Raw genomic sequence first — 27,966 nt, 5'->3', positions numbered from 1 at the left:
CGCCGACCCGTGAAGAGGAATAGTACCCCCGGTGGTAAAATCAGGTAAGGCTATGGGGGGTAACTAATATTGCCTCTGTGTATTCCCTTGGCTCACCTTGCTGTTCTTGTCTTCCCCTTAGGTGCCGGAGTGCGGCGGGAGTATGCAGAAGGATGCAGTGGAATGTTAAGATGCTGCGAAGGCCGGTGAGTTCAGCGCGGCGCTGCAGCAGGCGAGGCGACGCGCATAAAATAACTTTTCTTCCAGCTCGAAGGCGCGATGGATCGGGAATTGAGGCAAGGATCAAAAGGTATTGCTCTTGTTCTAACCTTTTCTCCTTCTCTCCTTTTTCTAGGAGCTCCGGACTCGAGGCGGGCATGGCAGAAGACTGGATGCAGACTTGCAGCCACGGTGAGCGTTATGCTGCTGGTTTAAATAGACTCCAAAGTAGTCCCAGGTAAGTATTCCTCCCCAGCCCCACCCGAGTAAAAAAATAGTCCCTTAGGTAAAGTAGTCCCCTCCAAGCCTCCTTTGGCTTGGAGCCCTTGCAGCATGGTCTGCATCAGGTAGGTTTTAATCTATGAGCCTGGCGCATATGGCGCCAGGACTCACTCCATATGAGCTTGGCGCCATAGGACTGCACCCAAATAGCCCCTAGCAGGGGTTGTTGGGTTTGCTTAGTATAACTTGATGCCTGCTTCTGGGGTTGCTGGGCTTGGTCTGGGTCCCCGGTGGTAGGCATCATGACAAAGGGGTCCTCCCTTCTGGACAAAAGATCTGAGCCCACACCCACTCCAAACAGAAGGGGGCCATCATCTGCATCACCAAAGGCTTCAGAAATGAATCAAGGGGGGGAGATAGGTGAAACGAGGGAAGTTAGCATACCCAGAGTAGACTTTTGTTTTTGGTTCAGGGAACTGTAATAAAGACACTTTTCCCTGTAATTACAGAATAAAGCAGGGATGGAAACTGTTTGGGATTACACCTGTGGTTGGATTCAAATCGTTGAATGTGTACCAGGATGTACAAACCAAAACTGGGAATGAAGCACACAAGGCTAGAGGGTTACTTGCCCCCCTAAGGTCCTCGGACCCACCAGCAATCCAGCGCTCATCAAAAAGGGCAACGGAGAAAAATGATGCAGCATTAAATTGTGGGGAGGTGTCCTGTTCCAACCCCGATACCCATATACACACAAGGCCCCCTTTCAGGGCCCCTCAAGGGGCTCTCTTACAACAGGCACCCTTCACAAGTAAAGGTTATCGAAGGACACAATCTCCCTCTGATGAGGATCTATTGATGGACTTGGCAGCCTCACAGGTGGATGAACGGTCAAAAAAGTCCTCCATTGATCCAAAACTGATATCAGCTTTTGCAATCACCATGGCCCCCTTCATGAAATTAATTGAGTCCCAGAGTGACCAATTGAGGGACCACACAACCACTATTTCTATGTTACACTCCAAAATGATTTCTGTGGAAGGCTTCATCACTGCCTTACAAATGAACCTTGATAAAAATTCGGACCAGATAAACATCTTCAAAAGTATATTGGATCCAATTATCAGGGAAAAAGACAAAAAGGAGATCAGAGAGATTAAGTTTTCACTTTCAATCTTTGGGAGCTGGGGGTATCATGGTTGGCGCAGAGTCTGGTACCGCCACTTACCCAGAGTCTTGCTCAAACTGATATAGTTCCAGTCGAAAAAGGTTAAAATTCAATCTTAAAGGACAAATCAAGTCAGACTGAGCAAACAAGTCAGGAAGAAAAGTGTACGGAGACGGTGGGGAATTTTTCAACAAAAGAAGCTAGTTCTCAGGCAACTGAGGTAGTGAAACCATTGTCTTCAGCACCAGTCAAGTCAATCGGGGCTGGCCCCTCTAACAACATTGTTAAACTATATGATATGTTTAAGAAGCCTCAGTATAGTCAAGTAGGGTGGTCATGTGGAAAATTGGTGAATAAAAGTGGGGCCAGGACATATGCCAACCCCTGCAGTACAACGAAAAAAAGTAAAACTGGCACAAATACGTCATCTCTGAAGGACTCCTGCCAAATTAAAAAAAGTAAAGTAGCTATACCAAGAAACCTATGTCCCGAAAAATCAGTGATTTTTGAGAAAAGACCACTGAAATATAGCGCCATTCAGAGGCAAACTAGATCTGAGTCCTTGTAGGGGAGTGATGAAGAGTCGGTGGATGAGATGTCCAACGAAAGTGTTGAGAATTTGTTGATGAATTTATCTGTTTGTTCAGAAGGAAATGATTTTAGCGATGGTGAAGCAAGAAATGCACTCTCTGAGTTGGAGGTAAGCTTACAGGCCCACACACTTCCAATCAAGGTAAAGCTCATAAGGGAAGTAGCCCATTGAACCTGGGGTAAAACCGGTGTGAAACAAGGCATTGGATGTGGTTGACCGGATCCCTTCATGAGAGGGTAAGACAAAGAGATTTACTTGGAAATCCAGAGTTCATTCATCTTCTGAAGGGCCGACATCAATACCAAAATTTCAAGAGCCTGCTCCCCCCCTGCCCACCCACAGAACCGTATGAGTTCATGACCTTGGAAAGTAAGAGAAGATTGTTGGGGTCTAAGAAAACAGAAACCGAAAACCCTGAAACAATCTACAAGGAGGTTTCAGAAAGAGCCAAAAGAAGAACGGTCTCTTGGGGCGATAAACCCCCTGTGGAGTCCAAACCCGGGGGCAGAAGGCACAATGAAGAAAACCGGCCCTTCGAGACTACGTCTAAGGGAGAATTCAGACTGCTTCTTGAAAGAACTTTGGGCTATGAAGATAACCTTATCGTGAATCGGGCAAATGTTATGAGATTGTTGCACTCTGTTGACTCACTCGCTCACCTAAGTTCCAAGGACATTGAGTTGATTGAATTCCACAGTGAGACACGTCATAACAGTGTTATATTACACTTGGGAGTGAGGAACACAAAGTGTTTACTCACAAAAGCTGGTCCTAAATTAATTCCTTATGGTTTCTCTGTAAGCCTAAGGGAGATGGATACGGACCAGTCCATTCGATGTGCACGGTCTACGGAAGGTGAGGTAAAGGAGAGACGAAAACAAGTACTTGAATCGGTGAAAGAAGACCATCAAGTTTTCCATAATAAAAGGGACAAGGAAGAAATATTAATTGGTGTGCAAGGTGGCAAGAGATCCGTCCTCATGAAAAAGTCTGAAGGAGTGGTGGAAAGTTGTGAGGATTGGAGTTGGTTAGCGGGATCACTAGCAGTAAAATCATAACGCCAGATAAAAAAAAATTGATAAGTCCCCAAAAAAGATATACAAGTTAAGCTGGAATACGAGGGGCTCTTCACATCTGTTTGGGTAACTGCATTTGACATGTCTAAATACGATCTTATCTGTCCCCAGGAAACATGGTTACGCGAGACTCCACTCCTGGAAGGATACGAAATTCACATAAATCCAGCTCTAAAAGGTTCAAAAGGGAGACCCATGTCAGGTCTCCTAACGGCATTAAACGATCTAGTGGCCTGATGGTGCTCTCCTGTGTCAACAAAAATACGTGGATCCAATTTACTACAGTGACGTCATCGACATTGGCACTGGGGGACCTATCAGAGTGGAGGTTGTTGATCTGCAATGTCTATTGGAGACCGGGGTTGAGGCAGGACCATAACATCAAAAATGTTCTTCTACAGGCTGTAGATGAAGCCAGGATTCTTTATGCAAAAGGTGCTCCTCTGGTGACCTCAATATGGAATGCTTCGATAAAAACGGCAGCAAAATGGAGATCTTACCATTGTATCATACGGAGAACATAAAGAGAGGACTTGACTTCGAAAAATAACTTTTTATGAGAGACATCTTTATGGTCAATGGCAGCATAAGGGGTGATAAGCCTGCAGCAAAAACTTGGAAACGAGAAAATCAAGCCAGCATCTGGATTATATTTTTGTCACTGAAGGATTGATGGGTAAACTCAGGTCCTTGGTAGTGGTACTTACGGACCAGAGTGACCACAACATTCTTGAGTTGGAAAGTGAGGTTTGGGATAGGTGCATTAAAATCCCTGAGCGGCACCAACCAGACCAACACTACGAACTGTCATCAGGAGGAAACAGGCTTCGAATAAAGAGGAGAGATAGGTAAACCCAACTAAATTCCCTTATGTTGCTGGATTTAGACGTTAGAGAGCCGATATTTTAAATTATCCTGACATACTTGTGGCTTTTTGTGAGAAGGGTAAAGGGAAGGACCATACCATTGTACATCGGCATGCCTTTGATGAACACATTGCAGCCACCAAAAAAAAGTTGTAGCCAGGGCAAGTAGGCGTGCTAAATAATAAAATTCACAGAGTAATCTAGCCCTCCTCAAAAAGTCTAATAACTTCAAGAACTGGCTGAGACAGCACAAATATCAAATTAGACAACAGGACAGTGAAAAGATGTTAAAATTGGTCACAAGTAGGGGGGCGTGGCCAGGATCGCCATCGATGAAGACGCTCCACTAATGGCCTCCGTGGAACGCCCGTTGCATCTGGCCTAAAATGCGGCGATATCAATGAGCCGCGCTGCATAAACTCCTGAGGTGACTTGTGACAGCCTGGAGCACCTGTGGCCTGGTCCTTATGCGCCTCTGGGGCGGGGCGGCGAATGGGAGTTTAAGGAGAGCTCGTCCCCGCAACTCGGGGGACCCAAGATGGCGGACGGGGCCGCTTTGCCTGGAGACGGCTGGGGGAGGGGCGGAGAGGGGAGCGGTGCCTGCCTGCCCTGAAGCCCTCGGCAGAGCCTGGGGCCGGGCGGGTGCCCACCCACAACTTCCGGCACCTCTTCAAATCTGCTGACTGCAACGGATCCGCTGAGCTCTTGTCCCGCCCAGCCAGCCTCAACTTCCCCACAACCCTCCTTCTCTGGGTTGCTGCTGCGGCTTCCTGGAGACACGGAGCCAGATTCAGAGCGGGCGCTCTCCCGCCGCCACCTACTATCCAATCGGGGACACCCTCACGGGCTTCATCTGGCCCCTGCTCTGTTCCCCTCACCCCCTGGGGACGCTGAGGCGGCCCTTAACAGCGAGCTGACCGATACCCTGCCGTATGCCCCATGTCCCCGCTCTGCCAGCTGGGGCGCTCCTCGCTCCTACAGACTGTGTGCACCGGAGTGGGGGCCTGCCTTCTCCCTCCCCACTGGAACCCGGGAGGCGCGGGTGCTGCTCCTCGAACACACCAGGTTGGCTGGCCTGACTACATGGCCCCTCTTTTTTTCCCTCTTCCTGGGGCGCCCCGGCCCACACCATGCTACACCTGCGCACCCCCTGAAAGGCAACCCCCCCAGCAGACAAAAACCTCTACCGGCCACATTTGGCCTCCTAGAGGGCCTGATCTGGCAGTCCGGAGACACACACAGGCACTCCTCTGAGGGGGCACAACCCCTAACATATGAACCTCTCTCCTGGTGAAATGTGCCGGGGAAGGGCTTGAAGGCCGCATCTCAAGCGGGGGCAGGAGACCCACCCCTGCACAACAGTTGGCAGTAGGAACTTCCCTCACGGAGTCCCTAATGTACACCACGCTTCTCCGCTTCATAAAGTAACTCAACCAGCACCCAGCCTGGAGACCCTGTGCCTTCTGGGAGAAACCCCAACCTGAGACAGAGGAAAGCCCCGGGGGGCCCCAAGGGTCGCTCCCCCGGCCCGCATGCGTGGCTCTTGACCTCTCTTCCCACCTCCTTCCTCCTCTCCGGACACTTCCTGGGGCGCCCCGGACCACGGGCCTGCTTTCCACAGACAAGATTACCACACATACCGGTGATACACCTTAACTCTCCTGAAGGGCCCTGAGCGGCCTCCAAAGCAACCTGCCACTAAAGCTACAAGGCTCCCCGTGACCTCCGATTCACCGACCACATATAACGCAATGACCAAGCAACCGAAATCCACCAAGACCTTGGATATAACGACAATGTTAATGTCATCTGACAAATCGAAGAAACAAGACCCCCAGCTTACCTCTTCACGGGAATCACTAGACAACAAGGGACCTTTGGCGACCAAAGAGGATATCCGTGAATTCATGGCCGACATCAAGTCAGAATTCCAGTCCTGTATGACGGAACTTACCACTAAGCTAGAAACCACTGACAAAAGGGTCTCGGAGATGGAGCAGAGACTGGGAGAAGTTGAAGATCGCACCCAAGACCATACCTCTACCTTAACAGAGGTCCAACGCTCTATTAGACTCCTTCAGGACAAGTGCGGAAAAGTGCGGAATCTTAGAATACAAGCAGGAGGACTTGGAAAATAGGGCTTGGCGCAAAAACCTCCGGATTCGGGGAATCCCAGCCTCAGTCCCAGACAAAAATTTGGCAGAATATGTGGCCGACTTTTTTCAATCTCTCCTCCCACAACTGAAGAAGTCACAACTCCTTCTAGACCGCACCCATAGGCTACGTCCCCACCGCGGAGTGGAGTCAGATACCCCACCGGATGTTATCACCAGGGTACATTTCTTTACCACGAAGGAAGCCATCTCAGCAATTGGCCGCTCCAAGGATGAAATTACCTTCCAAGGCGCCCCCTTCCAAATTTATCAAGACCTATCTCTTCTTAACCTCCAGAAAAGACGAGCCCTCTGTCCGCTAACCATTTTTCCCCATGACCAACAAATCCGCTACAGGTGGCTTTTTCCCACGGCTTTATAATTCTCCTACAAGGGCACTCTGAGAAGAATAAGCTGCTTAGAAAACGTGGAAAAGATTATGCACCCAGACTCTCCAGGACCCTCACCTCCACCAATCACTGGGGTGGCAGCAGACTCGGACCCTACGGCCTCCCCTAAATCTAAACAAAGCTCATGGTCAAAGGTCCCGAGATTTAGAAGAAGGAAATAGTTATGTAAAGTTCCGCAAGGGAGCTGTCGCCACATCGAGACCCCACGCTCCGAAACCAGCACCCCGGAGACATCCACCACCTTCAGGAGCACAGATGATTCCTAATCACCGGAGCAGCGGGCCTCTTTCCACGGCTAATGCCCAGTCCCAAGGCACAGTCCATCTAGGATTCCTTGGAACGACCCACTAAGACTATTTATGGTTTTAGCCATGTTGGCTACACACTGTTTTGTGGCCCTGTTGGCCAAGGGGGGCCCTGGGCCCACAAAAGGACCCCCTCCAGTTAAATCTTGGCCCTCCCGTTGGAGGTCCGAGCAAAAACTTCGAAGGCAGGTTAATGAATGGCAACACACCCCACGACATGCTGACTGATCCTCCTACATCCCCCACCCCAGAATCCATCAGATGTGCCGGATCCTGTCCCGGAACATCAGGCCCTGAGGTTTGTCTCCCTGAATGTTAAAGGGATGAACTCACCGGCCAAACGCAAGTCAATCCTGCAAAAACACTTAGATGACAACGCAGCAGTAGTTATGCTACATGAAACACACCTTCTACCGACAGACTTCGGACGCTTACACTCCCATCACTTCCCAAAACAACTCTTTGCATCAGGGAACTCCAAGAGAGGTGGCACAGCGATCCTCTTCAGGAAAGAGCTACACCCTCAAATATTGGACTCCATACGTTTCCCGGAAGGTCGTTTCATAGCCGTGAAGTGCTTACTGATGGGACAATTATACCCCATAGCTTCAGTATATGCGCCAAACACAGGTCAAGTGCCCTTCTATGAGTCGCTAAGTGCAACTCTCTCCCCTTTCCTAGAGGGCCAGATAGCAATCGGTGGCGACTTTAATGGAGTCTCAGACCCTGCAAAAGACAAAATCGCATCCACCCTCCTCTGAAGACCTCGCTATAGCATTGGCTCTCCGGCAATTAATCAAGACTCTAGAAGTGGTGGACAGATGGAGGGTACTCCACCCTCCTTCTATTCCTATGTTCACAGGACATTTTCCAGAATAGACCTTTTCCTAGTATCCCTGCAAATTTTCACATTCACCAACGATGTCACTATAGGCTCGAGAATCCTGTCCGACTACACCCCAGTAACCCTAGAAATCCGAGTGCATGAGCCATCCGCCCCCAACAACGCAGATGGACATTATATGACCCGATACTCAACGAGATGCCCCTCAGAGATACTATCGCAACCACGATCAACAACTTCTTCAAGGAAAACCCTAGCGAAGACACCTCTTGCGCCAACAACTGGGACGCAATGAAGGCAGTGGTACGCGGGGAACTGATTGCTGAAGGGGTGGCCTTCCACAGGAAAAGGCGACAAACCCGCCGTAGCCTTGAAGAGGAACTCAAAAAAGCAGAGAAGATACACAAGGGGAAAGGTTGGACCCAAAAAACCCAACGAGCTATCCGTGTAGCACAAAAGAAGATCGAGGTCCATTATGCCGAACACACTGCTCACCAAATGGCAAAGGCTAAACGGTTTTATTACGCTAAGAATAACAAGGCGAACAAATTGCTGGTGGCCAAACTGGCCAAGGCCAAAAGGAACAACACAATCATTGGCTTGCAGGACCAACATGGCAAAATCCAATGTGCTAACCAAGACAAAACGTCTTGCAATAGCCCACCTGACCCAGGTGATGACCGCCCCAGTACGGGACATAGAGGAACAGAAGGAACACCTGCGGAAGGTAGTGCTCCCCAGACAAAAAAACGCAGCCCGAGACTCTTTGGAAGCACCAATCACCAGCGAGGAAGTGGACGAGGCAATAAAAGCTCTTAAATCTCAGGCCCCTGGCCCGGACGGCTATTCGACTAGGTTCTATAAGATTTCCCCCACCCCACCTTAAGACTCCACCACATGCATCCCACGCTCGACCCGAAATGCTGGAGACAATGTGGTCAAATAGGGTCCTTCTTTCATATGTGGTGGTACTGCCCTAACGCTCAAACCTTCTGGAAGCAGTGCCTGGCGACTATTGCAGACATTACCCGGACAAGGCTGCCCTTAGACCCGGGACCCATCCTTCGTGGAGTCCCAATTCCCGGAATCTACCCAAGATCTGGACCCAAAGCTAAACTGTTATCTCAATGCCTACTGGCGGGCAGAATCGTTGTCGCCCGCACATGGAAAACGGTTGAGGGCCCTCTGATGCTCTTCTGGTGGGTGAAAGTCTGGGCTGTACTAATCGCAGAAAAGGTAATGGCAGCTAGGTCAGGCCTCCTTCATCGCTTCCAAAACATTTGGGGCCCCGTCTTGGACTATGACCGAGACTTTCCAGCCCTGACATACAAGCCAAGCCCCAAGTGGCTCGCAGGACCTTAAATGATGGGGACCTCCCGCAGAGGCAGGAAGAGGAGACTCGACAACCAGAGGGCGGGAGGGGAGGGCAATAAACCGTATGGCTCCTATAATGCATGTCATGTAAGTTTGAAATTTTTATCGTTATTACCTGCCTGGTTTAAACATTTACACAAAAAAGAAATTGGTCACAAGTAAAAACATCTCAGGCATCTGGAAACTTTTAAACTACCTGAGTAAGCCGGTGGACTCGAGAATTCGAGAATTGTAAACCCAGTATCAGCTAGAGCATGGGAGGACCATTATCGAAAATTGTATCTTGTAAATAAGGTTGGCCCGATAAACAGTTGTCCAAATTCAAACAAAGCTTGGGATTTAAAGTACGATGAACAGGACATTGTAGACCGGATAAATTCAAGCTCCTCAAGGGCGGCCGGGCCAGATGGTCTTACAAACGACATCCTTAAAAAGACCCGGAAAAATGGGCCCCATTCATGGTAGAATTGTTCGACGTCATAAAGAGGGTTAAGAGGATCCCTGTCTCTTGGACTAAGTCTATAGTCGTACCCATATTCAAGAAGGGAGATAGGTCAGATCGACGCAACTACAGGCCCATCGCCCCCCTTGATGTGGGAAAAATATTTGCGGCTATAGTTCTGAGACAATTGAATGCTTGGAGCTGGGTTTCTAAACATCAAGACCCATGGCAGTCGGGTTTCCGTAAAGGCATAGGCACGGCTCTGAATGTGTTCATTATTAACATACTAAAATGTATGGTAAAACAAAAAAACTACAAGTCCATCCATATTTGTCAGTTGACCTACAACAGGCGTTTGACTCTGTGGATCGAAGAATATTATGCAACAAATTGAGAAAATGGGGGTGTCCGAATGATCTGAGAGAGCCCCTGGAGGCCCTACACAACGAAATGTCTCTCAGGATCAGACTAGCCAGAAACGGAACGCTGTCAAATAATAATATACCTTCAAAAAATGGTCTGAAACAGGGGCGTCTGGCACCGGCGGTTTTCTGTTTGTTCATATCAGACATGTTTGAAGCCTTTAAAAACAACAAGAAGCTTCCCGCCAAGATCACGGGGTCGCCAGTGGTTCATCTACTATTTGCAGACGACCTACTACTTCTGGACCAGACCAAAATAGGCCTGCAACGACAGCTGCAAGCTCTAGAGCTTTATGTTCAGGAAAATGCCCTTCGGATCAATCCAATAAAATCAAAAATCCTAACCTTGCGACCTAACAAACAAGTAAATAAGAGTAAGAAATTCAAGTGATTCCTAAATGGGGAACTAGTTCCAGTTGTTTCATTAATGGTTTATCTTGGGATCACACTAAATGACAGTACTAACGAGGGACCAGGAGTACTTAAGACTGCAAAGCAAAGTTAAAAACTATCAACACTACTGTTCCTTTTCCTGCCTACCTCTTATAGACTTCTATAAACTAAAGGTCTCTCCAATTTTGACCTATGCTTCGGAGGCACTTTTTTTTTTATAAATTCAAAGGTTTGGTCTTCTCTGGAGGGACTTTATGGAAGAGGGTCTAGAGGCTTTCAAAGACCATACGAATTGAATGTGTAAGGAAGGAACTAGGCCTAATGTCACTGTATACTGTCATGGTATGGAAGTCATTGGCTTTATACAGCAAATGTGTTAATCCGCAGGAGAGAAGTGGTTTTTCCATTATTAAAAAAGCCCTAACAAGTATTCCTGCATTGACTACGTGGCAGAAAACGTATATGCATCCTGGAAAATATTGCACTAACTGAAAAACTGTTAATGGAAGATCCAACTAGGGTCAAGAAAAAGCTCCTGGACCACGATTGGATTTTGACCCAGGAGAAGTTGTGGTCATACAAAAGTGCCGCCCCAGGGCAAGATGAAATTTACTCTAGGGGCACGGTCCCTCCATACCTGGAAAAGTTCCCTTCTAGAGTGGAAAGGCAAAACTTTTTAAGATTCCGGTTGAACCTTTATCCAACAAGGGAAGTCGCAGAAAGAAGAAAGGCCCGGCTGGATCGATCATTATCCTGTCGAATTTGTGGTAACGGGGCTGAAACCTTGTATCACTTGGTTATGAAATGTGATTCATTAGCAGTTCAAAGAGACAAATGGTTGGGATAATTCTTAGGTGAATTTGAAACAAGAACTTTGGTGGTCAATTTTAAGATGGGGAAGGAAATTATCCTAGACTCTGGCCCTCTTGAACTTTGAGGGTCATTTTTGTAATTTTAGCCAATTAAGTTCCTTTTGTGTTTTATAGGAAATTTACTTTAAGGTCTTACCCGGGCCTCGGAAATTTGAGTAGTCTCTTCTTGTTATGTTTTATCCAATGTGGTGTCTTTTCCTTCGACTTCGTTTTTTGTGTGCATTTAAAGTTTCAATGTAAACCAATTGATGCTAAATAAATAAAATAACGTACCATTCTCTCTCTGTGCCTACCTAAGCCTGCTCAGCTCAACAAGGGTCTTGTGTATGTGCTATAGCCAAACACCCAGGCTCTGCAATAATTGCAAAGGCCCAGAAACTGCTGCATTTCTCTCACTGTCTTCGGCATCAGCGTTCTACTGATCGCCTCAGCCCTTTCTCGAGTCACTTTCCGCCCTTCTTGTGATATCAACTACCCTGTATATAGCACTTCCCTTTGGCAATTTTGTAATTTTGCCTTGTCCACCTCAGAACCCTTTTCTGCCGATACTGTCACCAAACATACCGAGTCATTTCGACACTGTTCTGCTGATTTGCTACAAATTAAATTGTTGCGCATGTATTGTAGGACTATGCTTGCTATCTGTATGTTGCCTAGATCAATATGAAGGATCCTATTAAAGATGGAAGGTGACTCACAGTACCCTTGTGGGAGTTTCCCGTTTCCACTTCCGGTTTCTATATAGGAAGGAAGTTAAGTCCTGCGACTCTTCATAAAGTGTTAAAGAAAAGAAGGCATTCTTGAAGTCCATTACGGTGCGTACCTTCCGTTGAGATGCTGCACAAAATTGTCGCTGGGTTCGGAACTAACAGGAATTCTGCTTCAACAACTTGATTCAACGGATGCAAATCCTGAATAAAAATGCCATGACCCCCCGGCCCCCAGTCATCTTTTTCACCAGATACACTGCGGTGTGGCACTGAGATTCTGAGGGTACCAGAATGCCTTGCTTCACTAATGCAGTGATTGTCTCGTAAATGCTCTTGTCTGCCTCCCTTGATAGAGGATACCGTCTTGCCCTTGGTAAAATAGCCCCTGGTTTAAGCATTATCTTGACCGCTCCTATCCCTTTTAGCAGACCCACGTCATAGGGACTATTGGTCCATAAGTCACTGGGTACCTAGCTAAAGTCTTCAAGAAATGGTGGTGGTGGTTTTTGCAACACAGCCCATCTCTGTGGCAGTTCCCTGTAATGTATTTCCACCAAATGTGTAATGGTTATGTCCAACACCACCTCGCTATCCGATCGATCGTCTTGGAACAACTCATCTGTCACGTCAGTAAACCTGTATCCTTCCCGCTACTGCAATTACAGTTCTCCACGATCGCCCTGTATCGTCAGTCCCATGTAGCAATAGCCTCTTGTCTTTTACTATAACTGCCTCAAATTCGATTGGGATCACTTTTCCTTTTTTCTCATCTAAAGGAACGTCTGGGCTGAATAGGAATTCATTGGGTATGCGTAACAGTCTACCCTGTATCCCTGGGAGCCTAACATTTCTACCCCATATGAAAACTGTTCAACGTCTACTGGCACCCCCCCACCCTGTGTACCGTCAGGCCACAATAAGTTTGGATGAGTTCCCTCACATTCATGTAATGAATCCGTGACTTTGGGCACACTATTCCTTGGTCTTTGAATGAAATGGTCATGTTAAGTAGGCTCATCATGGCCCTACCCATTATATTCTCTGACATCTGTCGTGAATATAACATTGGCATGGTCAGGTTGTGTTCTCCCAAGCAAAGTGGTAATTCGTCAGTAAAAGGAACCAAATCTGTGACCCCAGCGAATCCCTGCGCCTTCATGGCAATGCCCGACACTGGGTATGTCCCCTTCCTTATACAGGACCAAATCGCCTCCGTTTCCACGAAAAAGGAAAAAGACTGGTCACCTATAGTCAGACCTATACGTGGTTCTTCAGCCGGATTGGGTGTAACATAGCATTAAACACATTAGGTCTGCCTGTGGGCTGTCCTATTATGGATATGACATTACCATCCCTGTAAATGGATTACCCACTAAAATAGTCACCCCTCTGAGCTTTCGAACAGGATCCGATATCGTAGAGCCCGCATGTGTCGTGGTTAGAATGTTCTGTTGAACTGGTGCCTGCTCTGCTGGTTGTGATTGCTGCATGTGTCCCTGTGTCTGTAATGCATGTGTCATGGGCTAATTAATATTGATGCGTTTGTGTTTCTTGGGTATGTTGTGGTGCGTACATCTGCGCTTGTGTGATCTTGGGCATAATAGTCAGCCTTCTCTGTCTGGCATGTGGGCTGTTGCTGCATTCTGAGGCATCCTGCTTCTGTAGCTACATACTTGCGATATGTGGCCAATTTGTCCGCACGCCCAGCATTGTGCAGGACCCCACATTGGTCTGTGCAGGAGGGTTTCTTGGGGGGACAGAATTCTGCTGCGTTGTTTGTTCAAACCATCTTCCCCAAGGTATCGCTTGTCATCCTCTCGGCCACCAATTCATATCCCGTCGTCCTACAAAACCTCCCTGTGTCATCTGTGGTCGGTTCTGCGCATGTTGAGCAACTACTCCCCTCCTCCGCTCGTCAACATCCACCCTTTCATTGTATTCTTGGATCATTTCTTCTGCACTCTCACGCTTCTTTCTCGCATTCTCTTGCATTAGCCTGCAATAGTGCACTAAGGTTAGCTGGATTTCTGACCACAGCTTAGCCTCCATTCCCACTAGTTTCTAAAGCTATTTGTGTATTTGTTCAGGTAACCCCTAACATAATATGTGGTCAAATAACCCCACTGTTTTAGCCAGGTCGCCCTCGTCTCGAGACGCCATTTCTCTTGAATTTCTTGAACACATTGAAGTGGGTCTTCGTCCTCACGCATTTTGGGTGCCATAAGTGCGCCTATGGCTGACATTTCTGGGTATTGCACCCTTATTGCTTGCCATACGGCCACTCTGCAGTTATTGAAAGGTGCACCATCGTGATATGTTTTGTGCAGTCAACTCGAGGATATCCTGCTCTTCTCCATACATCGTCTGCTACCTCCCCAAGAATGGCTGAGAGTAGAATTTTCATGTACCCTATTGCTAATGTCGTCCCTGCTTTGTCTTTCTATCTCACAAATCCACTCGCCAGCCCCCGCAGTTAAAGGCAGTTTACATCTTAAATTGTCCTGTTCCATCTGCTGCCGTGGTATATACTGAGTGCATCCCTCTGTCCTGACTCCCCATGTCCTTAGTTGTGGTGAACACCCTTGCCATCTCTGTCCTCGTCTGTCCTGGCCGGGGCCTGAGCCTCCTCGACCCACGCTCCGAATGCAGTAGTCACCCTGCAATGTCGTCCTCTCCTCTACTTATATGGTCTTTGCCGTCCATAGTCTGTCCGGGCTTGATTGCCCAGATTGAAGAGTGCCTTCTCTCCTCTTTGCTCCCTTGTAAATCCTCGTCTGACCCCATGGTCCTAATTCTACTGTGACTGTCACCTTCCTTGTCTTCATCAAATCCAAGTCTCCTTAATGTTGTGTCTTCCCGCGGTTTTCCCCTTGTTCGATTTGTAACTTTGCGCTCCCCCCTCACCGAGGGTTCAAGCACTCCTGTATACCTTCCCCATCCTCATCTAAATGTGGCAAGTCCATCTCAATTTCTACCGCTTTCGAAGAGTGCCTTTCCCTCTCGTTTGCTTCTGCGCTCCCTCTTTACCAGCATCAGCGTTCTTTAATGAGCCGCTCAACTTCGAACCACCTTTACTCCTTTATCTGCAGTTGTTTTTCCTGCTTTTCTCCTTGCTATATCTTCAAGCTGTTTTCTTTTCTCCCTTCTCTTGTGCTTCTGTTTGCTCCCTTTCTTTTCGCAGTCTTTCACTTTCCTCCTTTTCTTCCCTTTCCCTCCTGTGTACTTCATGCATTACCTCTGCCCATTCTTTAGCTTCTTCCTCCGCGTCTTTGGTACTCAGCAATCCCTTCCCTGCGTGCCCTGTCTCACGTGCGGTTTTCCTGTCCAGTTTGAGTTTGAGCAATATCTGTCTGCCTATCCATTGATTTGGTACCACTGATTTTTGGCCTTTACTAAGCCTGGTTTTCCCACAAGTCATTCTCGTTTAGCTTTGCTTGCATCTCACTGAGCTCCTTACGTTTGCTGCTACTGTATTGCGCTGTTTAAATAGCTTGCTTTGCACCATCAGGTGTGCTTTCGCCACTGTACGATGGAGGTGCCAAAGTGATTTGTTTATCGTGCTGCTGCTTTTAATTCCTTCATGGGGTAAAATCCCTTGCTTCCTGTTGCTGCGTTTGCATCTGCTGTTTGAGGAGGAGGAGCTGAGGGCGGTTTGTCTCACGTGTCCCATTGGCTCAACATCCAATGCCGCTGAACCGAGCCCCCTTCCTAGTCCTGAAACATTTTCCATAACTCTAATATAGCTAATCGCTTGCTCAGTTTATTCCTGCTATAAGCCGCTTACAAATAAATGACCATTTGTTGCTGCACACATTTGGAAAACGTCCGTCATTAGGCCATGGCTTTGCTAATTTGCCCTGTGTGTCACGAGTCTGTGCAGCGCTATACTTGCATGTTTTGTCTTGATACTGCAGGAGGGAATTGCACATATGTTGAAGAGTGTATCCCTCATTTTCGTCATTTTATGTGACACTTACCAATACTTAAAATTGGCATTTCCATACATCCAATTTGAATTAATACAATATTACAAATCTTTTCTCTAGCCTCTCCGGCACAAAAACACAGGCTCTTGCGTGCAACGCCCCTATTGCGGCTTCCCCGCCCTGAAGGCTCAAATCACAACTCCACTCGTAAGCTTCTCAAGCTCCACCCAAACGGCACAGCACTGATTTTAAATCACAATCGGCAAGCTACCCACCATGTTCTACCACGTTCTGTACACTTCAAGTCATATTAAACAGCCTCAATGGTGACTTCATCACTACCATTGAGGAAGAAGTTTCAATACTTGATCTTTCAATAGATGTGTCCACTTATGACCTGCCCCAAACACGACAAACACAATAACATATATATGGCCTCTTTCCTAACGGGGAAATCCAATAAATCATGTGGTCCCTTTTCCATAGCATCACCTTATAGAAATGCACCTCCACGAGGTAAAACAGGAAACCACCTTCTGCGATAAGGTAGCTTCTTCCGCTAAACAATATACCCAGGTAACCCATTAAATAATCATCCATGAACCAAGCTAAATTGCCTAACTCACAGGGAAACCATTATATCTATTTATTTTCTCTTTTTTCTTTCAAAAGATTGTTCATCTGCAGGCTAAGCTGACCGGTCAAACTGACCACCTAACAAACCGTTATCCTTACATCAAACAAACACTCCAACCAAACACCAAACTGACATTTCCTCCCCACATTTGCCATATAGCGGAGTCTATACTTTGACTCTGTGATCTGCTGAGGTATTTCGAACACTGACTCTCCCACAACCTGCCACTCTATCCGATCTAATAGGTGTCCCACAGGAGGCGGCCAGGAATTTTTCTCCAAAGGCGACTCCTGTTGACTATCTCTTCATATATGTGTGATTTTATGCATCAATTTCCATGAGTCGCCAAACAGCCCTTTGGGCATGCGGCGGGACGAAAACGTTGTTTCCCCCTTCTGGTTCGATGGGAATAGTCCTCTTCATCTACCTTGGTTGAATGGGCAATGTCCTGTTCGCCTGGGTCGCGTGCGTGGAGCCACAAAATAAAGATGTCCTGCTTGCAATTATGAGGATTTTAGCCCAACTTTTTGCAGGTGGCGCATTGTCTTGGTAACTGGAACTTTCTCCTCTCCACTTGTCCTTGGCTGGGTGCCCCGTTTCTACTCGCCACTGGCTGCAGCGATCATGTCAGCTTTTCCATGTACTAGACACCCGTCTCTTCTTTGCGATCCATTTCAGAGAACCTATAGCTTCTATAGCATTCCCTATGGCTTCTCTATGTTAGTAGCAGTGTAAGCTAAATATATGAATACTTTGCTTCTTCGAACAATAGGAATATAAAGAGATATGTATGCATGTTCGTCCTCTACCTACTTCATAAGCATGTGCTTTGTGCCTACATGCAATAAACTAGTGCATGTTCGTGTAACTTCATTAATGGATGAATATATACTTCTTGTATAATGCAGCTACGTCATGATGTCAGTTACAACGTCATTGGTTTCTGGCTTTGCAGTCAGTCGATTTGCTCGGTCAATGTCATTTCCATGTCGTCCAAGTCATCAATTGGTTATGGTCTAAACGGCTGAGCGAATAACGCTTCTCACACTTGCAATACATTCTCTGCATGCCTTAGTGTTGAGTCGTGTGGGGGGCATGAGGGTTAGATTTGGCCCCCGATCTACAGATCGTTCCAATGTTAACTCCAAGAACCCCAGTTGAGTTCCAACGCATGTTGTCCGGTAGTGGAGAAATTGTAAGGATAGTTAGAAAGCAGATCTAAAGGCACAACTAGGATATTCAGATGGGTTACTCACAGTCTATGGCTAACCACTAAGACAAAGTAGATTGTCTTTATTTTTAGAGGTTTTCTATAAGTAACTAATCCAATTACAAATGACTGGCTGGTAAATGTTGTTAAGGTGGTGCAAAAATGAAATGGCCGAGTTTGGTTTCCAAATACACTTGTGCCAAATTTCTTTGACATCAATGGTTATATTTTAATGTACACCTTTCCGTAGCTTTCCATTTTGGGAGCAAACTCCCCTCAAATATGTCCTTTGTTCTTTCCCTCCCCTGACCCAGTGTTTTCTTTAACCAAAACACAATGTTTTAAAGGAAATTTCAGTTCATTTTGTAGGTTTATGACCGCGATTCATGGAAAACTAGATTGTGGAGAGAGTTCCATCACAAAACTAAGTGGTTCAAGTTGGTCCGTTTTCTGTTGCTTTTTTAAAATGTAATTATTTCTAACACAAGAAGTATTGCAACAGATACAGAATTCTTAAACCACCCTTGGTTCATAATACTACAATTGCTAATCACAGTTACTACTATATATCACAACTGCACTGAAATTTGTGGAGACATATTTTGCATTTAGAACAGAGCAAATACTGTTACATGCACAATACCCATTATTTTTCTGGCCCTGCTTTTGCATCAAACAAGCATCCAGATCAAAAAGAGAGCATATGCTCAGTAGTAGCCGACACCCTCCTAATAGTGAAATAGATCACTTTTTCCTATTCGTGAGACACTGGCCTTTGATTTATTGTTTATTTTACCTGCAAGATAACGCACTGTGTCCAGTTTGTGAGACTCCATCAAAGTTTTTAAAGAAGCAATATCAATATCGATTTTTTTGTTGATTTCGGTGATCACTGCATCCGTGCCTACATTCTGTAAAACATTGAATAAAAAAAAGTTAATAAATAAAAATGTCAAATCAATTATTGCAGTGGAACAAGCAGAGTAGACCTTTTCAGATGGTTTTGAGTTGCTATTACAATCTAATCCGAAATAAGTTGAAAATAAGTGCTGCTACTTTTACTACAGTGATCGTTTCCCATAGGATTTAGATTTCTTCCTCTAGTACCCTTTTCTACCATGTTTTACCTGGAATCATATTCTCTATGAGATCTTCAAATGCTCATCTCCCCCATTCCAAATACAAGACATGTCTTCTCTGCAGTTATTCCTTGAAGGTTGTGAGGTCCTTTTCATTCTTCCCGTAGAGAATGGGGCCCAAAAGTGGTAGAATTTCACACTAGTTTCAGTTGTCAGTGAGAGATATCAGGGTCCAGTACACGAGCCACATTTTATTTACCTGATCAATCAATCTAACTGAAGAAAATCACAGTGCTTTGAATTTCCTAAGTAAATACATTATTCAGATACAGTTAAAAGAATCACTTAAACGGTTAATGACAAAACACTTCAGTTTCGCTAAGCTGCATCTCATTTAAAATGAATCACATAAATAGCATACATTAATTCAAGCTGGCTATAAAATAAAAAACTGTTCCGCTGCATATGTCGCTTCACAGATCTAAGCAATGTCACTGCATGCCCTGCACTCTGCATTGGCTAGTGGAGGACAAATTGGGGGCTCCTATTTGGCAAGCCCCTGCAAGGCTCGAAGTGCCACAACTCAGCTTGGGACACAACCACTTACCCCAGGGTCATAGGAGTCACTTGTGGGATTTGGTCAACCTTGTCATCTGCTTAGTGTAGGTGCATTGGGCCTACTGGGATGGTCACCAGGTTGAGGGGTAGAACACCTGAGGTACATGAATATCTTGAAGGGCTTACACTCCCGCTGCACACATGACTGGGTATCCTGTAAAAGGGAAGCGATCAGTTCTGACCTCTCCTTGGAAAAGGTTGTTTGAGTCGGTCAGTGGTGCACGGTCTACCGAATATGCATGCCTAGTCTTATACAAAATTGGGGAAGAGTAGGAGAATTTGTCTCTTTATTGAACATGTTTTCCTTTTGAGGTTGCAGCTATTGGCACAGAGGGTTAATCTTCCTCCTTTTTCCAGACTTATTAGTGACACCACCTCAGTGGTGCATTTATTGGACAGCTGTGTTATCTGCGGTGGAGCATTTTTCCCTGCAGATGGCAGCGTTGCTTACCGTAGTATAATGCAACCTGGGAGGCTTACAAGTATGGACAGATGTCAGAACCAACACAATGTGCGTATTTTGACAGTTCGAGCAAATGGGACTCCCCCTGAATGTGTTTTTGTTGCTAGGTTGAAGTAACAGGTGTTCTGGTAAGAGGTCCCATTCAAATGTTTTATATTGCTACATTCTTCAGGCTCCCTCCTCTTAGATATGAGAAGGGAAACCCACAACATGCAAATGTACATATTGTTTTGTCTGAAATTGTACTGCTCAATGAAAATCAGGATGGCACTTCATGATAAGAGTAGGCTTAAAGATCCTGGTGAGCTTTGGGTGCTGATTATCAGGAGGTTTCACAGACTTTTTACAGACCAACAGATGGTGGCATGCTGTGTAGATATAAAATCTAATGTACGGGGGGTAGAGAAGGGTGCGACTACTGTACTCCTAGTCCGAAGTCTGCTTTCGGCCATTCAGATGGAAGTTCCTGCTGCGTAGAGGTGGGAATGGAGTGCTATCCAGCAAAGCGTACGCTTCTCTTCAAAATGTTCATGCAGAGACGGGCACGTGTGGTGGAGCATGGTAACACCCTTGACTCTGCCCCTCACACTCCTTTACCTTCGACCCTTTCCCACAGGGAGGACTAACTACATTGTTTAGGGGGATAGAGGAAAAGTGTATGGAGGAAAAGTGTCTTTGCACTAGGAGTACAGTGGTCATTATGAAGAGCAACTTTTTCTTACTCCTACTTTCAGCCACCTTTCCTCCATACTTCTAGGAGAGTACCAAGCATTTATTTATTTTAGATTTAAAACACGCATACACCACAGCCCTAAGGCGTCTGGGCGCGGCTGAAGGTAGAAGACTAAGACTACCAAATAGATTCCCTTCCCAACTCAAGCAAAAAGAAATGTCTTGAAGGCTTTGCGAAAGGAGAGATGGTCAGACGGCTCCAGTAGGTAAGCAGGAAAGGCATGGCACATTTTCGGCACCAAAACTGAAAAGGACCTGCCACCCTCATGGGCCCTACAGGATCTAGGAACAGTGAACAAGATCGGAGAACTAGAACATAAGAGTCTAGATGGGGAATATCGACAGATGTTCAAAAAACAAGGGGCCCGAGTGCTGGGGAGCTTGGTGGACGATACAAAGAATCCTGAACTCAATGCGCTGCTTCACAGGGAGCTAGTGGAGCAGACCAAGCAGTGGCATTGAGTGGATGAGCCTGGGAGAATTGAGTGCAAGACGAGCTGCAGAGGTTTGCAGTATTTGTAGGCAATGTTGCAAACATTCTGGTTGCCCTAAGTATACTCCATTACAATAATCTTTTGAGCCCATAACGGAAGCTGTACCCACTCAGGATCAAAGATGTAAAGCACTTTCCTCAAATGTTTGAGTTCAAGAAATCCTGTACTGCAGACCGAGGCAATTTGTGCCTCTCTAGAGCCACATGATTGAAGTCTGATGCCCAGGATTTTTACTGAAGTACAGGCGACAGGTCAGGGTCCCAGAGAATTGGGCAAAACTCAAGAGTTCCAAAGATTGCAATTGATCTGTGGGCCCACCATTAGAATCTGTTTTTTTCTCCATTTTGCCTCAGCCAACTTTTTGACATTCAGTCCTCAATCTCACCTCTGCACGATCTTAATTTGCCTGGAGGGTGTGGGGGGGGGGGCAGAGTTAGGGGCATTGAGACGGAAAAGTAGTTGTGCATCATCGGTTTAGGCATAAAACCATAGGTCATTAGACACTCCGATCTGCAAGAGTGCGAAGGTAAACATTGAAAAAAATTGGCAAACGGGAGGTGCCCCACAGGTAGTAGACAACTTTTGATTTAAATGGGAACAGAGAGATTGTTGGAGAGCGGCCTGGCAGAAAAGATGAGAACCAGGCAAGGAGAATTACAGTTACACCAGCTGCTTGCAAACGCTTGAGAAGAATGGTATGTTCAATAGTATCAAAAGCTGTGGAGAGGTCAAGATAGATAAGAACTTCAACCTCACTGCGGTCCTGAAGCACAGCCATATCATCCAAAACAGAAATCACAGACTCTGTTCCTCAGAGCTCAAATACCTGCCTGATATACATGAAGATAGGAATTCGACAAAAGAAAAGTGAGAACTGCAGGGTAATAATTGATTCCATATGCTTAGCCATCATTGGCAAAAGAGAAATAGGCTGATAACTTGAAGGCTCAAGATGTGGCTTTAATAAAGGTGTGACCAAAGCATGTTTTAGAGGTTCTGGAATAAGACCACTCACAAAAGAGTGGTGTTTTGCTTCAGTGAATAAGGGAATAGAGCTGGATGGAAGAGATTGCATCAAATGCAAAGGAATTACATCCAGAGTGGAAGAGGATTTAAGTTTCTTTAATGCCAAGGCCACCATTTCATCAGTAATAGGATCAAAGCAAAAACAATCACTATCGTTAGACATAATAACATTTCAAACTGAGGGGGAGCAGCTGACGGATGTTTCAGTTGAGGAGATTTTTTCCTTTCGCAACTTTCATTCAACACAGTTCGGTTTCTTATTGGTACTCCCTTCAACTCACCGGCTGTGATGAACCGCTTGGCTTTTCTCATCTCTGTGGAGTCAAGGACGGTACCACGGAAGCAAGCGTCTCTCCCAGACCCGATTATCAGTGTAGGAGGGCTCTGTGTACCATTGACATCTGCTGCAACACATGCTGGGTATTGTTCGCGATCTCATGATTCCTTTCACAGAGGCTTCGTGGGTCTGGGTCAAAAAGGGCAAGGTTGCTTCTCTCCTTGTCACCCCTAAGGTTCTTGTCCTATCGCCCTGGAATAGTTGTCTCCTGCAGTTTGCCTTGCTCGTAGTGTGCTTTCGTGCTCCACCTTTTGTCCCTTTGGGGAAGAGAAAGGGCCATCAGGTGTGTGTGGTTCTGGTCAATTGCCCAACCCTTGTGTTAGGACATGTCAGGTAAACGGATCTAGAGTTAGTCAGTTGTCTTTCGTGGTGTAAGAAAGTGTACGTGTCGGAAAAGGGGGCGGCGGGGTAGGGTGTCCCGAGTATCCTGTGTGGTAGGATGGGGAAAAGGGGTTATAAGAAGGGGGATAATGTATCTCACCCGGTGTCCCACCTCCACTCCCTGAGGACACATGATCCAGGTGATCCTCCTGTACTGGTCCACCACCAGAACTAGATCCAATAGCGATGGCCGTGTCCTCGCCACCTGGATGACAGATGGCCGGGGACTATCAGGGAGACACCTTCAGGTTTCTCACTCATCATAAGCAGCTTGAGACCGTAAAGGGTCAGGTTGAGGAAGAGGAGCAGAAAGCTCTCAACAACCTTAACAAGCTCATGGGAGGAGCAGTTAGCTTTGACAATGGTTAGCATAAAATCATGATTTAATGCAATTGCATTGCTCTACCAAGGGGAGGAGGAACCTAAACTGCCGAGAACATGTTCCTGCGTATGGTCTGACCGAACTGTGCATCTACTCTTGGGCTGCTGTCCAGATAGCGTTTGCAGAAAGCAAATGGGGAAGTCCATATTGCTGCTTTGTAGATTGCCTACCAGCGTTTGGCTCTTTGGAAAGCTATTGATGTGTTTTGTGTCCTAGCTAAATGTGCCTTAAGCCCTGCTGTGTAGCTCATTGCAGCGCACAATACAAAGGATCCAGCAGGCTAGTGTTCTCTAACGCACTTGTTTGGCCAGTCAGGTTCTCAAAGAGTAAGCAAAAGTCTTTCTGAGGACCAATGAGGTCTAGTCCTCTCAAGATAGAACCTTTAAAGCTCTGTGAATGCCCAGTGTAGGACCCAGTCCGCTTCTCTTTGAGGGTCAGGAAAAGTACTCTTACACCATCTTTGCTAGGTACGAGGGGGGAAGATCTAAGAACCACCTATGAGAGTGAGGGTATGGCTCCTCTGCTGGTAATGCCTGCAGTACGCCAGTAATAACTCCCAGAAAAGCCATTTTCCATAATACAAGGGCGAGGTATGCCGATACCATAGGTTAGAAAGGTGTGTGGGCTAGGGCTGCTTACATCACATTCAGATTGCACAATGGTATGGGCCTGTGGGATGGAAAAAATAAATAGACTAGTCTGAGAAAATGGTGCTTGATGATTAAATTGGTTAAGTAAATCACTCTATTTTGGCTGCACAGATAAGTTCTGCAGGAGGAAAGCAGCATACCAGAGTAGGGCAAGTTGAAAGAAATGATAATTCATCACCCATCGAAGCTTGAGGGGATCTTGAGACCCGTTGTGCATTCAGTGGCAAAATGTGACCCATTTGCCACTGGATGACCAACACTGAGCGAGTCAGACTTTTTCTTGCGGCTGCCATTACCTGTAGGTTTTCTTCCTATAGACATGTGGCTGAATGTTAGCTCTTCAGGTGCATGATCGGTAAGTAAAGCGATCTTGCGGAGGGGTGTATCATCATGCCCCTCTGCGGTGGGATGAGTGGGAGATGGAGAGGTGATGCAAGGGACGTATATAGTAGGTCGGAGAACCAATGTCTAATCGGCCAAAGGAGGGTTACTGGGAATCAGATGAATAGGTGGGTAAAGGCAATAAGATTGTCCCACGGGATGGATAGAGCATCCCTCAGAGTTTGCACCCTTACATTTGCATGATCAGTAGAAATGACATTTCCTGTTTGTCTCCACTGCAAACACATCCACTTTTGAACTGGATTCTCAGGGTAGTGAAAGTTGACACCAGAGTATCCCATCTGTGGTAGGACTAAAACTACTCAGCAAGTCTGCCGCCTCATTGTCCATGATAAATGCATTCAGAGTAGAGAAAGGTTGCTCTACTACCCCCATTCCCAAAGCTGCACTGCCAAAGCACACAGCGTCACTTACTTGGGGCCATGCTGCTTGTTCACATAATAAATGGCCACCACACAGAGTAAATAGCAGTACAATGGCATTCTTTATTACCAGCAGAAAAAACACTTTCAGTTGCAGAACATTTATGTGCTCCGACTGGTCCTCCTCTTGCCACCTGTCATGTATACATAGATCTTTCAGAATTGCTACCCAAATCGAGTGTGAAGAATCTGTGGTCATTGTCAACTGATGCAGTTTTTCCAGGAGCAGCATTCCCATTTGGGAGGTAGCTCCTGTCGTCCCACCATTGAAAATCCTGCTAGAGCCAGTCCCATATGGGTACCAGATTATTCAGAAGATCCGTCAGTTGATCCCAATGTGCTAATAAGTGTGGTTGCATGTGACAGTTAAGAGTCCGGCCATGGGAACCAGCCTGACACAATATGGCATGATTCTCAATTGGTGTTAGAATCACTATGCTGGCGCTGCCTTGTCGGAGGAGAAGAGGGTCACAGTTTCCAGAATGTCCCTATATTTTCCTCCATCTTTAATACTGTGCCTATTGGGGAATTCTAGAAAGACCCGATGAACTCCACATGCTGAGTGGGAACCAGGGTTGACGTCTGTACGCTGACAGATCAAGGTTGAACAACCTGTACAGAAAAAGTTGCAAGTTGGACTTTAAGTGGTCTGTCGTGATAAGCCAATTGTCCTGCTATAGATATAGCGCCCCCCCCGCCCACGCGGCCATAAGCTTGGCAAACACCCTAGGTGCTAACCTAGAGCTGAATGGAAGCATCTCTTAGTGACAGTGGTAGTTGCTGATTGGGAAACAGAGAAAGCACTGGTTAGGATCCCAAATTGGTAGGTGCAGGTATGCGTCCTGTAGATCAGAAACTAGCCAGTTTCCGGGGTGAAAAGTCAGTCGAACGAGGGCCAGTGTGATCATCTTTAACTTTTATTGGGGTAAAAAATAAAGAAAGAATTTAACCAATGGTCCAGCATCATCCTCGGGCATGCCTAGTTCGTTTCCTGCATGGAAAAGAACTTTGAGTAAACGACCAACTACCTCTCTGTGAGATTAACCTATTTTATTACATTCATCAATAACAGTTTCCAGGGTTCTGAGCCCTACTGAGAGGGGTTGCGGGTGAAAGGGGGGTGAAAGGGGGGGGAATAGGAGGGAATTTAAGGCGGTAGCCTCTGCCTTACACCAGAAGAACACAAGGCCACCTGTTATGATCTTCCACGCATTTAGAAAGAATTATACTCTGTGGGCCCGGGCATTTTACCACCTGGAGACAGGTTGGGTGGTGTAAAAAAGCCCCTTGGGGTAGAAAGGAGCTATTATCTTCTGGACACAGTGGACAACCTGTCCACACGGTTACAGTAGCTGTGGTAACCACAATATCCCTCCAAAAGAAAGGACGGCCTTGGTCAGTTAAAAGGTCCTGTCTCAGCAAGATGTTAAGATGTTTTGTAGAGGACAACAGAAATGTAGTCGTCTGGGTGCTGGTCTTTTTCCTATTCAACTCATCAGTGTCTGGGCTGAAGAAAGGGCTTAGGGAGTTCTTCTATGGAATGGGTGTCCTTGTCCCCAAGAGGGGAGTCACTCCCTGCGAGATCCTCCTTACCGCCACCCCTAGGGGAAGATTGCGTAGCAGACTTCATCCCATCAAAGAGTAGATCCATAATGTTGAAATTAAGTAGCCCTTAGTAAGGATGGCCTGCGCAAGGTTCCACTAATTGCCATTCCCTGTGCTGCTGTGTTCAGGTGGTGATGAGGCCTCCACAAGGCCTGTGCCATTTGTCTCGCTTCTGACAGCTGTGAGTGACACCCCGCCTGATACTTTGAGGGGAGAAAGTAGTCCTAATCCCCAAACTCTTTCCAGAATTTTTATTTGCCACCACCGTAACTGTCTTGTCATTCAATTGAAGGAAACCTAGGCACACATTTTTTTATAAAGATTTTTTACGCCTGAATCCAAGAGCCAGTATTCTTGGCCAAAGGGTCTGTGAGGCAGATGAGGGGAAGGCAGGCTTTTCCCAAAAAGAGTTGCTGTGGCAATTATGCTTAAATGGGAAGGAGGACCTGCTAAGCACAGCTTCTCTGAAGGAAGCAGACGATGGTGGAGGTCCACTTTTCTGCACACTTCTGGTACTGAGGCTGGTTTATACCTGATCTTTAAAGCTTTCCCCACCACATTGGATTGCAGGTGGATCCCAGACCTGTCCAATGATTTGAGTGTCAGCACCAAGGAGAAACACCCCCCAAGCCCATGCAACCTCTCTTTGGAATGCTTTTGTGACAAGGAAGCCTCACCCAATTAGTCACCTGCTGTATAAAGGTCTCCTACCGGATATGTGTCACCCGGGGACCTCACGGTAAAGGACAGGATCTTTAGGCAATGGTGGTGGTAGAACCATGGAATTGATGGGAGGAGCTACTGATGATGGCACTGGTGGAGGTCTTGATGTAGCCATCGCTTTCAGAGGAGCACTTCTGGTGCCTGCAACTGTTTAACCAATGTTAGGGTCTGGTAACACCACCCTACGGCCTCAGACTGGGAGTACATTAAATCCTGGAACCATTAGCAATTATTTGACATAAATGGCAAAGTTTGTTTGCAGAAAATGTCAAATCAAAGTTTCAAACATCCCCACACTCACCAGCAAGGTTGGGCACTATGCAAATGATACTAGTCGTAGGTTCTCCTTGCCAATGCAATAATAGATTTTGCACTTCCTGCCTCCTATTGAATTAGCACCCATCCTTTGCAGTGCCAACTTATTGTGTGATTCTGTTGCACCTTTTACTACTCAAATGGTCAAAGACTTAGTCTCAAACCATTGCCCTTATCCCTCAGAGCTATTTAAGCCTCTCTCTCTCTCCAGGATGGACACTTACATACCGTCTTCAAATCTGCAACTACTACTGAAGAAACCCCTCTGCTGACTCAAACATCTCAGGAAACTATCGTCCAGTTTCTCTTCTTCCTCATTTTTGAAAGGTACTCGAGCGGGTGGTCTTCGACCAGTACCTTGAGAATAATTGCCTCTAATGCTCACCACTCCAAACTTTCTTTTATACCTCATCCCTTTTGACCATTTTGCCACTATCAACCACGTCGGCCACTCCTCCCTCCTCCTCCTCACTTTCCAGGACCTTTGGCTTTGCAAATCTGCTCTTGCTTGGATCGC

General features: G+C 46.4%; 1 protein-coding gene across 2 annotated transcripts in view; it reads right to left on the bottom strand.

Moving 5' to 3' along the window:
* CCDC90B (coiled-coil domain containing 90B) overlaps window positions 1-27,966 on the bottom strand; it is a 382,474-nt gene that overhangs the window by 83,525 nt on the left and 270,983 nt on the right. For both annotated transcript variants that reach the window (XM_069639861.1, XM_069639862.1), the window contains exon 8: window positions 18,617-18,731. In XM_069639861.1, the coding sequence (XP_069495962.1) occupies window positions 18,617-18,731 (115 nt within the window). The remainder of the gene's footprint in view (window positions 1-18,616; window positions 18,732-27,966) is intronic.

Source organism: Ambystoma mexicanum, chromosome 7q (assembly GCF_040938575.1).
Source record: "Ambystoma mexicanum isolate Mex_15411 chromosome 7q, UKY_AmexF1_1, whole genome shotgun sequence".
Lineage (NCBI taxonomy): Eukaryota > Metazoa > Chordata > Amphibia > Caudata > Ambystomatidae > Ambystoma > Ambystoma mexicanum.
This window is presented reverse-complemented; position numbering and strand designations above follow the sequence as displayed.